Source organism: Abramis brama (assembly GCF_963993115.1).
Source record: "Abramis brama genome assembly, chromosome: 1".
Taxonomy (NCBI): domain Eukaryota; kingdom Metazoa; phylum Chordata; class Actinopteri; order Cypriniformes; family Leuciscidae; genus Abramis; species Abramis brama.
The window spans coordinates 19,458,641-19,474,021 of NC_139963.1; the positions used below are offsets into that span (position 1 = coordinate 19,458,641).

The 15,381-nt window shown below is 38.1% G+C and overlaps 1 protein-coding gene across 3 annotated transcripts in view; it reads right to left on the bottom strand.

Moving 5' to 3' along the window:
• aatka (apoptosis-associated tyrosine kinase a) overlaps positions 1 to 14,966 on the bottom strand; it is a 54,282-nt gene extending 39,316 nt beyond the window's left edge. The window contains exon 1 of one of the 3 annotated variants that reach the window (XM_084117122.1): positions 14,390 to 14,966. In XM_084117122.1, the coding sequence (XP_083973248.1) occupies positions 14,390 to 14,471 (82 nt within the window). In that variant the 5' untranslated portion in view covers positions 14,472 to 14,966. Of the gene's footprint in view, positions 1 to 240; positions 478 to 14,389 lie in introns of those variants that run through there. The other 2 variants (XM_084117124.1, XM_084117123.1) reach the window with 2 other exon arrangements.
• Positions 14,967 to 15,381: the final 415 nt, after the last annotated feature.

Genomic DNA, 15,381 nt, shown 5'->3' on the forward strand with positions numbered 1-15,381 from the left:
CCCTCAAGGTCAGGACTGAAAAGTGCTGTTGTAATATTCAGCACAGCATACGAAAGCATTGTGATTTTTCTTATTATGACACATAATGTTTTACTTTATAAAATGTCCTACTAGGACTTAATTCATTTAAGTACAACAGTTGAACTTTTTTCATCATCATTGTCGCAACTATTCAAACAACTTTTTTGTATTGCTTTAATACACTCTCACTCTCTGCAGATGAATGTTTAAATAACCTACCAAAAACAACCCCGGTAGTCCTTGAAATTCAGAAGCAGGTGTTGTCCGAAAGACATATGACTCCCCACAGACCTTCAGACATGGACATTAATTCCAAAACTCATCAGCCAGGAGCCCTTCAGGACGAGAGCTGGGCTTTATGAAGTAGTGGCACAACATTGTTGTGGCATCAATAAGTCATCGCCTCGTCCTCTACGAGGAGTGGACACTGTCTGCGAGAGAGCGTATTTTAACAACGCCGGACCCCAATCTCGCTGATGCCTAATAGGAAGGAAGAACAGAGGGGAGGGGGGCCACCTGTGTCCCTATTTTTAGCCTCCATCTCTCTCTCTCTCTCGCGCCGTTTTTCTCATGTATACGCACTCTTCCTTCTCATGCCTCAGCACTGCATAAGTTTCCAGCTGAGCTGTTCTTTCCCTCGTGTTTGTACACTTTAAAAGCAGGCGAGCACACAGACCCACAATGCCTTTCACCTCTGTGATCGGGTGCCGACAGATTTGCAGAGTTGGTGATGTGCCAATCTTGACACTACTGCAATAAAACCTCCTGTAAGGGAGGGATGCTTTCCGGGGTTATTAAAGTTAAAGCAACATTTTTTTTGTTTTAATTTTGTTTACCTAAATAATTCAAACTTAAATAAAATTATTAAAAACTAGACATTTAAAAAAAAAAAAAAAACTATTAAAAATTTGTAAAACATAAAAATGGAAAATAGAAGATATTAAAAGATACTAAAATAACATTCTTCCAAACCAGCTTTATTTTAGTATTGTTTACTGTTATAGTATTTATGTAAATTTTCAGTTTTCTTTAGGTTTTAGTAATTGGTAATTTGCTTTTGTAAATTTTTATTAGATTGTGTTTTTTATATCTCTATTTAGTTTGCATTTTTATTTCAGTTTTAGTCATTTTAGCACTTCTTTAACTTTTTTTATTTCAGTTATACAGTAGAACTGCCAGGGCAACATTACAAATTTTTCTTTTTTCAATTTTTTTTTTAAAGTTAAAATATTAAAATATTTTCATCTAATATTTATATATTTTATTTTATTTCAGCTCTTTATCAATTATTAAAAACATTTCAACAGTTTTAGTTGATAATAACAGCACTGTTCTAGAAAGGGAACATTATTCAACTCCCTGCTGAAAAATCCAGCATAGCTGGTCACCAGCATAAGGGATGTTTTGCATGCTGGGAACTAAATGGGATGTTGGTTGCTAGTGGACCAGCACAGATTTGCTAGAGAACAGCAAGATTATACTTGTCCACCAGCTCTATACGAGCATAAACCAGCCTGGAACAACATGGAATTCATGCAGGTCTATGCCAGACTTTTCAGCAGGGCAGGCAGTGTTGCTTGGGGTCATTTGGACGGACAGCACATTTTTCCCCTCTCTTTAAAAAACAAGACCCAGCTCCATTTGCTTCAGTGGATAAGCCCGAATCACTAGGAATCAGAGGATGAACAATGAGCACTGGAACGTTAATGGAGGTACTCGTTCAGCTCCACGACAGTATTGACCTTTACACACTGATATAGAGCAGAGTGCATCAGACTCTGAGACAACAGGAAAGCAGGACAAGTGACATTTAGGGAAGAATATTGGGTCTAATATGGGGTGGGATGGGGGCAGTGATTCACATTTGCTCCAGTTTGGCCTTCTTGGACTTCAAGGAACATCAGTAAGGAAAAGTCTGCCTGTTATTAAACGTAGTGATCTGTCTAAAGGCATCATAACCATGCTCACAATGCAAAAGCTGCTCAACCAGGTAGTTAGCATACAATCTAAGACGGGGAAAAAAGTGCAAAAGCTGTCACCGGGGCAGTACCCTTAAAAAGGAACACCTTTGTACCATACATACCACTAAAGTGTACATATAAGCACCTTAAAAGTACATATTATTATCTAAATGGTATATTATAGTACCTTTTGAATGGTGTTTTACCATTTTTGTATCATTGAACTATTGTGCCTCCTAATATACTGTCCTTCCTTTTGGCAACACGCTATAGCATGTTTTCTTGCATAATATGTAACATATTAGTTATAGGCTGATATTAGAGATGTTTTCGGTCAGATATTGGACATTTAGCGGTCGATGGATATTCAATTGTTCATGCTTATTTCCCCCATTTTTCCCTTTTTACATCATCTAAAACTCATTCAAGTTAATCTTTAAAAACACTAATAATTTAATAACACTTAAATGTTATCTTTAGAATATGATTTTTTCTCTTTTTTTACAGTTTATCACCATTTAAAATCTGTGGACAGGCTGGATTTTACTTTTTGTGTTATTTTTTATTAAATACAATAGCATAGAATTTAAATATTGTCTATTTATCAGTTTCAGCCTTACCAGTAGAATAGTTATCGGCTACTTGGCCAGAATTTTAATATTGTTGTATATCTTTAAAAAAAAAAAAATGTGCAGGATGGTAGACAAAGTAAGAGTTTGATTAAGAATATATTTAATTATATTTCAATCTGAAAAAAACTATCCATAAACTTAATTTGAATATATGTTTGTGTGTGCTAGCATGCTAACAGCAATCTCTATTGGAATCAATTGTAAGATGCGTCTCCTTGAGCTGTGCTGTTTGTATTATGCAGTGTCGGTAATGCATTCAGTGTAGTATCCATTAAACACGTTTTACCATATTTGCACAGAACATATGAAAAAGTATACAGATTGCAGGAGGGCCTTATCATCGCCTATTCAGAAATACACACAACCAAAAACATTCTTTTCATTAAACAGTCAATGCTGAATCAGTGGGAAAGTGCTGTGGTCTGTTCACTGCCCTCGAGAAGAATTGATGCTGACAGCTGCCTTCTGTCAACCACTGAGTGAGTGAGATGACAAAACCCAGCGAGAGAGAGAGAGAGAGAGAGAGAGAGAGAGAGAACCATATTGCCAAATTGCTATTAGGTGTTGAAGCGGCTGAGAGAACGAAGACATTGAACCACATGGTGATACGGGGAAGGAATGTTTCTTTGTGAAGGTTGAATGAGGTTGGAGGGTAAACAGCAAGCGGCTTCATTCATGGCGTGTAAAACACCGAACCACTAGTTCGGCACAGAGGCAACAAATGGTTTTCCTAACCACAGTAATCAGCATGGCTTGATGGGTGATGGGGTGCGAGCAATAATTAATGTCCCATCTCAGAAGATTTATTTCTGGAGCTGCTTACATCTACTGGATGGAAATGAGGCAAACATTCACTGAAAATATATATAAAAGGCAAAGACACAATTAGTTCCAAATCTGTTCCAAAATCTAGTGAGCTCCTTGCTATCTAGCGTCTACATCGGCTGCTGTCTTGGAACCTGTGACATCATAAATGGAAATGGAACCTGTGACATCATAAATGGAAATGGAACCTGTGACATCATACAAACAGCATGCATAATGTGAACTATATTATCACCCATCAAGCTGCTTTAAAACAACGTGTATTCTGAAAAGCGCTACACAAATTAATTTTAATCAACTCTTCCCACAAAGTGCATGAGAGACTCAAGTCAAACTGATTTCAATACAGTTTTGCATTAGCAATTTTGCTAAGCGAACAGCGCGATACCAAAGTCCCTTTTCAAGGAAAGTCAATTCACTTGGCGGCCATATTTGAATCGCCTTCAGCTATTTTGGAAATGCAAGACCAGCTTCTTTCTACTAAAATATCGAAATCTCAAAAGCTGCCTGGCAAATTCACATGTAAATAACATATTATTTCAAACCAGCAGCAAACTCTGACATGAACCATGTCATAAATCTTTGTTTTTTTACATTTAATTAGCATTGAAAAAGCTTATATTTCAGGCAGGATGTGCATATGCAGTCTGTTTTGTAATATGAGTGCACTGTTTTGGCATATATATAGTGTTCGGCAATACACTAATGAGCATAAACTGCATAGAACAAAAATATTATTTTAATTAAAGCCGCAGTCCATAGTTTTTCCTCTTTGTCGCCATCTCTATTCGAAATCTGCAATTGCAGTTATTCGTGGAATTATCAACTTTACGTGGGTTGTGCCTCGGCATGGCACAGCGCGGATGAATCCAATGTTTTGAGGAGAATGTGCGGCTGTCAGTCACCGCGCCGGTGTGGATACTGGCATTCGCAATCACAGACTCTGCTTTTTGGAAGTATGACCAACATTAGAATTTTCACCAGAAAATGTCGTCTGAACATGTAAGAAACATCCACTTTTGTTCAGACCAACTAAGGGGAAAAAAGCATTGCAGTACAAATGATTAAATCTAACAATCTCTTATCATATCACGCCAATCCGTGCAAATTATACTTTGTTCTCAAATTGTTAATGTTAACAACATCAGCATTGCGTGACTACATTTAATGCCCTTCCGATATTTATCCTTGTTTTCACATGTGCCCAGTTGCAGCCTCTTTTTTTCTGGAGCCACTCCGAAGTCCGAATGAAGTCTTTTGCATTTTACAACGGGTGAATCTCCAGTTGTCTCTGGTGATTGTCGTTTAAACCTTTCTGGATCCGACATCAAATTGATAAGTTTAATTATATCAAGTGCTGTGAGAAAAGGCTATAAATCTCCACCTCAACATCCTCACCCTCATAGCCTTCTAGCCGAGACTCTTCTTTATGTGTACAGATGTGACGTAATGATGCAAAGACATGCTCGAATTTCCCGTGGAAATCCACCAGTACCACTGGAATAAAAAACATTATTACAAGCTTACCGTTTTGAATCGAGCAAAGGCAAGCAGAGAGTTTTGAACACTGGCTAGTTATGTGCTTGCTCAAAAATGTATTTTGGATCATTTTTAACCCAAAAAAGTTACAGACTGCAGCTTTAATTTAATTAATAATATATAATTAACATTTTAATTAATAATATGTAGCATTTTCATCAACTTTTGCCTTCTCCATGAATGATGCTTGCCATGCTGCCTTAGAATTTGATAAAAGGTAGGCAGAATTCTTATTTTGCTTACTGCTTGAAACTGACTTTCCGTCGGAAGCACATCTATGATTCTTTTGTTCCAGCTCACTAGGGGCCTCATTTATAAAACGTGACACAGGTTTGATCTTAGAGGTGTGTGTGTATGCTAAAATCCATGCCAACGTATTTGTGGCAGAGAGTCGGAGAACTGCAGGTATTTGGAAATCTAAGCAATTCTTGTCATTCGCCATTTCCAGGTAAAGCATTTGGACGTTGACTGGTGTTCTTTTATATGCTAATGACATTAATTAAGCGGAGTTTACAAGTCGGAAACCATTCAGCTGCACACAATTTCAAGATCATTTGCAATTTATAAATTTCACATCTGGAAGAGACTCCGACGTTTTTTATGTGTACCTTCGTGTATGCACATTTGAAAAAGGATGTAGGACGGTTTCTACGCAACATTTTATAAATGAGGCCCTAGGTTTAGGAACAGACCCTTTGACCAGATCCCCAGGTTTGTTGGGTTGTATTCATCCTTGGATAATTCATAATTAATTACTCAAAGTCATTTATTTTTAGTGCAGGTACCTCTGCAGTGCTGTTTAGTGTTTGTTTGTTTGTGTGTGTGTGTGTGTGTGTGTGTGTGTGTGTGTGTGTGTGTGTGTGTGTGTGTGTGTGTGTGTGTGTGTGTGTGTGTGTGTGTGTGTGTGTGTGTGTGTGTGTGTGGCCTGGCAAACCCTACATTATGGGGACAAAATGTTTAGGGATAGGGTTAGTGTAAGGGAATAGAATATACAGTTTGTACAGTATAAAAATCATTCTGTCTATGGAAAGTCCCCATAAAACATGAAAACACAAAATGCGTTTGGTTTATATTACATTGTGGGAACCAAATGTCCCGACAAGGATAGTAAAACCTGAGATCACCTCCATTGTGGGGACCAGCCAGTGGTCCCCACGAGGGAAATGGGTTAATAAACATACTAAATTATATTTTTTTGAAAATGTAAAAATGCATAAAGTTTTCTGTGATGGGTAGGTTTAGGGGTAGGGTAAGTGTAAGGAGATAGAATATACAGTTTGTACAGTATAAAAACCATTAAGTCTATGGAGAGTCCCCACAAATATAGTGAACCAGACATGTGTGTGTGTGTGTGTGTGTTTGTACTCAATATTCAGGAAGGAGACAGGCAATGTTTGTTTTTTTTGCAACCATTCCTTCCCAGGAACAATGTGTGACACAGATAAGAAAACAACATCCAAAGACAACACCACCACCCCCCCACCCCCCTTTATACACACACACGTTGTGAAATATGCTTAAGACATATGCCATCACAAATGACGAACTACACACTAATAATTTTCTTCTAGAAGCCGAAAATACAAAAAAACATTCAGGGAAATCCTTGCCACAGATATGACTATCTAACATTGAACAAGAACATAATGTCTCTTCCTCTTGCATGGCCTCAAGATCTCGCTCATGCATCTGCCTGTTCACACGCTTTCCTGTGTATTTCCTAATTTTGACTAATGACTGTTCTTTTCTCTTGCACAACAACATGCACATGTGCTCAGTGCACTACTGAAACACATTTAAAGACTTTTTAATTTTTAATATTATTTAGTATCTATTCATATTTTGAATTAGCTTTCATTTTTATATCTTCAGTTTTCATTTAAAGTTAAGTTTAAGTAATTTTGTTATGTGCATTAGTCATTTTTATTATTAGCTTACATTTATTTCCGTTTCAGTTTTAGTCATTTTAGTACTTCTACTTAAACTTTTTTCATTTAATATTTATATTTTATTTTATTTTAGCTTAATTTCAATTACCAAAATTATTTTTAATAGTTTTAATTTTAGTTAACAATAACAACACTGTTGCCATGTTGGTGTGCATTTTACTCAACGAAGATTGGTGCATAAAACATACAAACTTAAACAACCATAATACTTTATAGGTTTAGGCTCCAACTTCCCACTTGTGCTCCTTTACAGTATCATTGGCTGTTGCTCATCGAACGTACATGATAACTGGTTAAACTCGTAAGAAATGTATCTATAGTTTAGTCTATACCTGCAATGGGTCTTAAAGTCGGCATAAAACAGAAGTTCTGATAGTCTTTTCTTCCCTATTGTGGCGTATATCTGAGTGAAACGGCTTCTCGAACAAGAAAAAATGTAGGGCGGGACTTGATTTTGTCCATGGGGAATTGATTGGATGGTTGTGGTTTGCTATTGGTCGATCTCATGTGAGTGACAGGTTGATCCCGCCCTCACGCCAGTAAACACATCATGAGAGAAGAGAAGAGATGTCGCTGAAAGAGGATAGTCCTTTTTGATTTCAGGGTGACTTTAAAAAGTGTGCATACTAAAAGAATTATGATGATGACGATTGTTGTGGAGAAACTTGAAAGGCTGACGAGTGTTTCGTAGTGTGTACTGATTCAGTTTCTTCCAAAGTACTTCAAGAAATTTTCCTTTACTAGCCTCGACTGTTATTAGATCGTACACCTACAGTGTACCTGATCGTTCTGTAGGTGTTTCATTTGATCTTGTTCTGAATCTTGCCACATTCTCTCAAAGACATCAACACACTGCAGTCTTTTTCCAGACCGCCTCACATGGCAAGCAGCACTCAACCAGACGAGGTCAGGACGAGGTGCTGTATTAAATTCTGCATGAACTCATCTGTCAGAGGCAGTCGAGTGAATCCGACTATACGTGTGTGTTTGGTAAACGAGACGCAGCAATATGTACAAAAGCCTTATACAGACAGACAAGGTTAAAGTAATTATATGAAATATATCACGCATGTCTAGTCTTAAGAAACTAGAGATATGCACTGATGTTATAACTCTGCCTGATAACTGATTCATATCTGATATTAATATTCTATAGTATGCTGTAGGGTTACCACAGATTACAACTAAAACTAAAATCAACCATTTGAATTGCTTTTGGTGGATTTAAGCATCACAACATGTTGATGTATATTTATTTAGATAAATATAAATATTACATTTAAAGGTGATTTTAAAGATTAATTTAGTTGAGTATTAGATGACAAATGTGATATAAAGTAAATTAGCATGTTCAATTAAATATCCAATAAAACTGTAACATCAAAATTATTAATGGAAAACAAAATAATTATTTTTATTTTATTTGATCATTAATAGTAAATTAAAACTTAATACCATCAAATAAAGCGATTCTGACTTGGATTAAACTGCTAGACTCATATGGATCACATGAAAATGTAGATTACTGAGATTTTCAATGGATGAACAAAACAAAAAGATAAGAGAACGTTAATAATGTCTTTATCTGACTAGAAGAGGAACGAGTCATTCAGGTTTGAAACGACATGAGGGTTAGCGAATGATGACAGAATCTTCATTTCTAGGTGAACATTTTCACCCCAAAACGAAAATTATTAATTTACTCACCCTCAAGCCATCCTAGGTGTATATGTCTTTCTTCTTTCAGGCAAACACAATCAGAGTTATAATTGATTGATAATAACTGATTGTGTTTGGCTGAAAGAAGAAAGTCATATATGGCTTCAGTCATATATAGTTGTTTTTTTTTGGGGGGGGGGGGTGAACATTTGTAAAAGTGTGGAAGGAAATAGCTTATTTGCTTCAGGTACTGGTTGTAAATCTATTGATTTTATTTATGGTTCAGAAGAGGCCTGAAATCTAGCTTTGGGATTCCTTTGACTCTGAACTTTAGCAATTCACCATGTTTTTCAATCTAAATCTTGCATTTAGACGTGACTCTGTCCATGGTGCTGATTCTGTGCACAGGTGCACAATACAAACACCTTCTGCCACCATGTTAGTGAAGACCTGCGCATGTATTTCTTTAGCAAAACAACAGAAGATGTAAACTCACGCCATTAATAGGTCTATCAACACAGTATCGATCTGTAGACAAAAGTGGCATGTTATAGCAGAGAACACTCAAACCTAAATTTCATCAGAGAAAAGAGAACTAAATATATAGAAGAAATCAGCAGCATTTATTTCCAGCATCCATCTTTAAAAAAATAATAATTCTCATTGAATGAGCCACGGTTTAAGTCATTGACTGCACATTCTTTATTAATGCCCTTGCATATAAGTCAGCATATTTACACTATATTAACCACAAACTGCCTACAGTTAGACCAATGAACTGCATTACATGCCGGAATCATTTATTTTGAATCTTACTGCTATTTATCACATACTACATATTTCTGTCTAACGACCTTCATCTTGTACTTCACATAAGTTACATTTTCCCAACACAACCGCCTCTTTATTTGTTTGTCATCTAAAACAGAAAAACCTGAGCAATTTGAATCGGAGAGAGACTGGGATAAAACAAAATCCTCTTAAACTTACAGTCAACTGGAGTAAACAGTCACAACCACATGCAGGCTTTGAAGTATTGAGCAATCGTCCTTCTAACAGTGTCTGAGGATTCTGTTGTTGTGAACGTGGAGCAGTAAAGCCCGGTTCACAGACAGTTCCAGGCCGACCACATCCGCGGTACATGTGGCTTTATAGGATGCACGAATAGAGCCTGGCTTTGAGAACCCAGTAAATAACCATCAGAATGCAGCATGGCTACAAATTCTGACAAAAGCAAGAAGTCTTGCCCTAACAGACCAACTTTGAATGCTTTGATGTGGTTCCTTCCATAAACCCTAAACATAGGGATGGAATTGTGAGAGGAATGTAAAGATTCTGGTTCAGATTGTACATAACAATTCTGGTTCTATGTTAAAGTGATTTCATTGTTTTTTGTTAGATAAACACAATTTATTTGAACAAACTCAGTTGTGACTATCTTTAACTAATTCTAGTATGAATAACCTGTAATTAAACTGATTTTACACTACCATTCAAAAGTTTGGGCTCAGTAAGACTTTTCTGAAAGTCGCTTATGCTCACCAAGGCTAAATTTATTTGATCAAAAATACAGTAAAAACCGCAATATTGAGAAAAATTATTACAATTTAAAAGAACTGTTTTCAATTTGAATATATTTGTATGCATGTAATGTAATGTATGTAATGTAACTATGATGTCAGTTGAATTTTCAGCATCATTACTCCAGTCTTCAGTGTCACATGATCCTTTAGAAATCAGTCTAATATGATTAGTTGATGCTCAAGAAACATTTCATATTATTATCAATGTTGAAAAACAGTAGTGCTGCTTCATATTTTTGTGGAAACCATGATATATTTGAAATATTTGTAACGTTATACATGTCTTTACTTTCACTTTTGGTCAATTTAATGCATCCTTGCTGAATAAAAATCAAAATTTCTCCAAAAGACTCTAAACTTTTTGAACGGTTGTGTATGTCTAACTCTCACAAGCTTTAATACGGTAGTGGTGAAAGGTAATGACGTAAGGTTCAGAGAAAAATCGCTCCAACTGTGTAAATTGGACTACACTAGGCAACGAAGTAAAAAAGCTGTACTGCAAAGCACAATGATTTTCATTTTCATTGTGTACTGATTTATATATCGGGTCGTCCAGAGTGCAACCGCACCATATGGCAGAGCACTTTCCAACACAGCTATGGCTCTGACATGTTATGATATTTTTTAAAAGATGGCACCAGTTCTTATCCGATTCCCAACCCCATACATTATACTAATACAGTCCTAACCTTAAAAACAGCACTTGACTTTCAAACTTCTGTAATGTGATGAAGCAAACTGCCCTGTACCATTATAATCCGGATGACTTTGCCATGTCCTTGCATATGTCCAAGATCCTAAGAGTGGGAGACTGATTGGTCTCCTATCGCATCGCAAGCCACACCATCCACTGCCACTGAAACATTGATTCTCAATCCCATTACTTGGCCAGTCAGAGTAACAGATTGCTGCTGACTCCAGCCTGTTAAAGCATGTACATCACCCAGCCAGCCTACAGTCACCCTAAATATGTCCTCATAAAGCAAATGGGAATCTTTACAGCCTTAAGGCTAGAATATACTACACGACTTTCAAAATCTGAGCAGATTTTAAAATGCTAGGCATCATACAGTTGACAACTTTGTAAAAGGTAACACAAAAAAACAGGGCATCAAACATGACTGTGGATCTCATTGCATAAAGTCATTCTGAGCACAACAACTCACGCAGAAACATATGCCTCGTTGCCTAACAAATGAAAACCATCAGGCCTGGTTTCACAGATAGGGCTTAGATTAAGCCAGAATTAAGCTTTCGTTCCCGGTTCCACAGACGAGGCTTAAAGGGTTAGTTCAACCAAAAATGAAAATTCTGTCAGTAATTACTCACCCTCATGTTGTTCCAAACCCGTAAGACTTTCGTTCATCTTCGGAACACAAATTAAGATATTTTTGATGAAATCTGAGAGCTGGCTCACTCCTTCATAGGCTGCTAGGTAATTGATATCTGCCAGCCCAGGAAAGTTAGTAAAGACATCGTAAAAATAGTCCAAGTGACTACAGTGGCTCAACCTTAAGTTTATCAAGCGACAAGAATACTTTTTGTGCGTAAAAAAAAAAAAAGGCTTTATTCAGCCATCTCTTCTCTTCCATGTCATTCTCCTAAGCTGTTGACGTAGTGTACAGGCTCACTATTGGCCAACGGTCATGTGTGTGATGTGTGTGATGTTGGCCAATGTGTTCCTAAGATGAACGAAAGTCTTAAGGGGTTGGAACAACATGAGGGTGAGTAATTACTGACAGAATTTTCATTTTTGGGTGAACTAACCCTTTAAGCCTTGTCTGTGGAACCGGGGGAATGTGTTTTAAAATGGGCTCAAAACATCGAACATGTTTTAAATGCTCCGACAGGATGGATTCATAGTCTGACGTTTGTGATAGTCCGTGCCCAGCATGAATATGATGTTCTGTGAAATCTGTCAACTCAAATCTGCAGACTGGCTCTGACTTTCAGCAACTGATGTCGTCTCGTCCAGACTGTAAATCGGGGGGCAAAATCTGGCCAAAATTCGTGAAGTTTATTCCAGCCTTTGGCCAATGGCCTTCCTGCACTGCTATCATCTCAAACCCGTTGTAAATCAATTCACGAGTTCACACTTACAAATACTTAAATGGAGTAAAGGATATGTGTATTTGGCGTGCTGTCCAGGGGGAGGGCTCCCAGCTCGGAATTTGGCCCGACCCCAGAGTACCCCCCCATCCCAGGTTGGGATAGAAATAGTAAGTGAGGAGATGGGGTGGTGGAGGGTTGCTGGAAAACTCATATGTGACCCTGGATCACAAAACCAGTCACAAGTCGCACGGGTAAATTTGTGGCAATAGCCAACAATACGTTGTATGGGTCAAAATTATAGATTTTTCTTTTATGCCAAAAATCATTAGGATATTAAGTAAAGATCATGTTCCATTAAGATATTTTGTAAATTTCCTACCGTAAATATATAAAACATTCATTTTTGTGAGTGAATGCAGCACAATCGCGAACATAAATGAACAACTTGAAAGGCGATTTTCTCAATGTTTCGATTTTTTTGCACTCTCAGATTTCAGATTTTCAAATAGTTGTATCTCGGCCAAATAGTGTCCTATCCTAACAAACCATACATAAATGGAAAGCTTATTTACTCAGCTTTCAGATGATGTAACCTCAATTTCAGAAAATGGACCCATGTGACTATAACATGTGACCCATGTACTAATGGACCCATGTGTATATATACCTCCTGATGCTAACTGAGTTGACTGGATGAGCTCCTCTCATGATAATCGGTTTATTATATGAACGTGCTTCTCCCGAACTTTGATAATAAAACATCATATATGGAAACTCATATCCTCACTTAGTTCTGATTTACTTTCATTAAACACTCAAGAGAGATTCAGGTAATTCTGTTACGGTTAGTGGAAGTTCCCTCGGAAAACAGGAATGCAAAAAGTGCAATTGAATCAAGCACAGGACTGTGCGCCGGTCAAGGCATCTTTTCAGACTTTTTAATTCCTCGGCCGTGATTGGGAGTGTCCGTCCGTGGCCCTCATATCGCCCAATCTAATTACAGTGTTGCATAATAGTTTGTTACAGCATCCCAATCAGAGAGCCATTCAAACGCTGATCTGCATGCAAAATGCATATCGCAGACAGTGAAAACCGAGAGCGATATAGAAGCAAGCTGACTCCCTCTGCACCCCAGATTCATTAGTATGCTGCACGTCACTTGGGCCAGGGACACTTTTGGCTTCGTTTACGGCACTACCTATTTCTCTCCTCACCTATGTCACCCTAATTCACACGGCTCTGCTTTTTCTATGGTCTCAGCACACCCGCAGGTGCATCACATGCTGTATACGTCGCATGCAATGAACGGTGTGATCCGACTGCAGACATTCAGCCAAGTTGCCCCACTGCGTTCTGCTCGGCTGGGTCTCTCTCACCGGGCATGCATGCAGAGCGAGCTTTAAGCTGCTTGATTCCTCATTATGTTGAAGCAGACATCACAAAGGGGGGGGGATGGGGGGGGTATGCACGTGAATCTCAGTGTCACAGGTCGGCCTTCAACCACAAACCCTCACAGTGTCTGAGACACCACAGGCTGCTGACTTCTCGAGGAAGTAAACAGCAGTGCTCAGATATGTCAAGCACAGACGTTATGCAACGGAACTGCCTTGGGAACACAGGACACACAAGAAGAGGAACACAACAGTTCTGGCTGACGAATGCCAAGTCAGCTCTGTCCGACTGCAAATGTGCAAAACACACTCTCTCCCTGTAGTGCAGAATGCATGCACGTGCACGTGCAGGTTGTCTTTTGATAAATGCATTATTCACAATAACAAATGTTGTAATACATTTAATCTGCATCACAATTATATTATTAATTAGAAAACAGCTAAAAAGTATTAATTGAAGCAAGAACAAAAATATGAAGCACATTCATATAAACACAATAAATAAATAATGAGTACATATATATATATATATATATATATATATATATATATATATATATATATATATATATATATAGCCTATATGTACTCATTATTTATTTATTGTGTTTATATGAATGTTTTGAAACATGGTAAGCATGGTAAAAACATGTATGTGGCAAATTCCTCAAGACAAATTAAAAAAAGTCTATATTGTTTCACATCATCGGTAGCATATCAGCGCATTTACGGAATAATAAACGTTTGCGTGTCAGAATGTGCCATGTTTTCACTCACCTGGGTCGAAATGCGAACTGAAGGCAAAACTGGGATTAAATAAAACCGAGGACATGACCACGACAAATACCGACACTTTCATCCTACTCGTAAGGCTTCAGATTTACTGCAGGACACAGCGAATGTACAGTAAATAAAGACAAAATCGCTTCATTAAAGAAAAGTAGGTATGACGGTGCTCCGATGCATCATGAACCACAGCGTCATCTCTCTCTCTGCCTCACTTCAGATGCGTCGGATTAAGACACAGATGCGGGGAAACATTTCCGCTCGTCTGTTGTTCTGCGTTTAGCGCGTTTCAGTGTAAACAGCGCGGTGTGTCCTCGTCCATCGGGCTGTTTGCTGAAGGCTCCTCGGGGCAGACCACCTATTAGCGTCGGTTTTTCTCCATGTGCAGGCTATGCACCAAGATGTTGGTGTCTGGCAGTTGTCCAGTATCATTCCTGCAAATGTTTTGCTGTGCCTGCAGCTGTGCCCTTTGGACACGCAGTCTGTAATATTATTTGGAGCTCTGGTCAGTTTATGTCGGTGTGTGTGTGTGATGGAGTGTGTAGATTATTAATGCTGCAGCGGCAGTGACAGACTGGAGAGCGCGAGCGAGCGCCGACATCAAAACTGTGACGGATTTAGTCAAGAAAAAATACACAGTCGGTGTTCGAAATCGGAAGTTAAAATATATTGTTTCACATCATCTGTAGCATCTATATCAGAGCATGTTTATTGAATGATAAACGTTTGCGTGTCAGAATGTGTCATAAGTTATAAAAGCTTTTCTGACGAAATGACTACACAACAACACAAGTCTTCCCTGCTGAAACAGCTTGAACCAGCCTAAACTGGTTTGCTGGTCTGATAGCTGGTTTAAGATGGTCTCCCAGCAGCCCTGACCAACAGAGAGAGACCAAAAACCAGCTAACATACCAGACTGGGAAATCAGCAAAACATTTTAAGAGGGGTTTGTCAGCAGGAAATAACTTTAAGGATGTATTGCC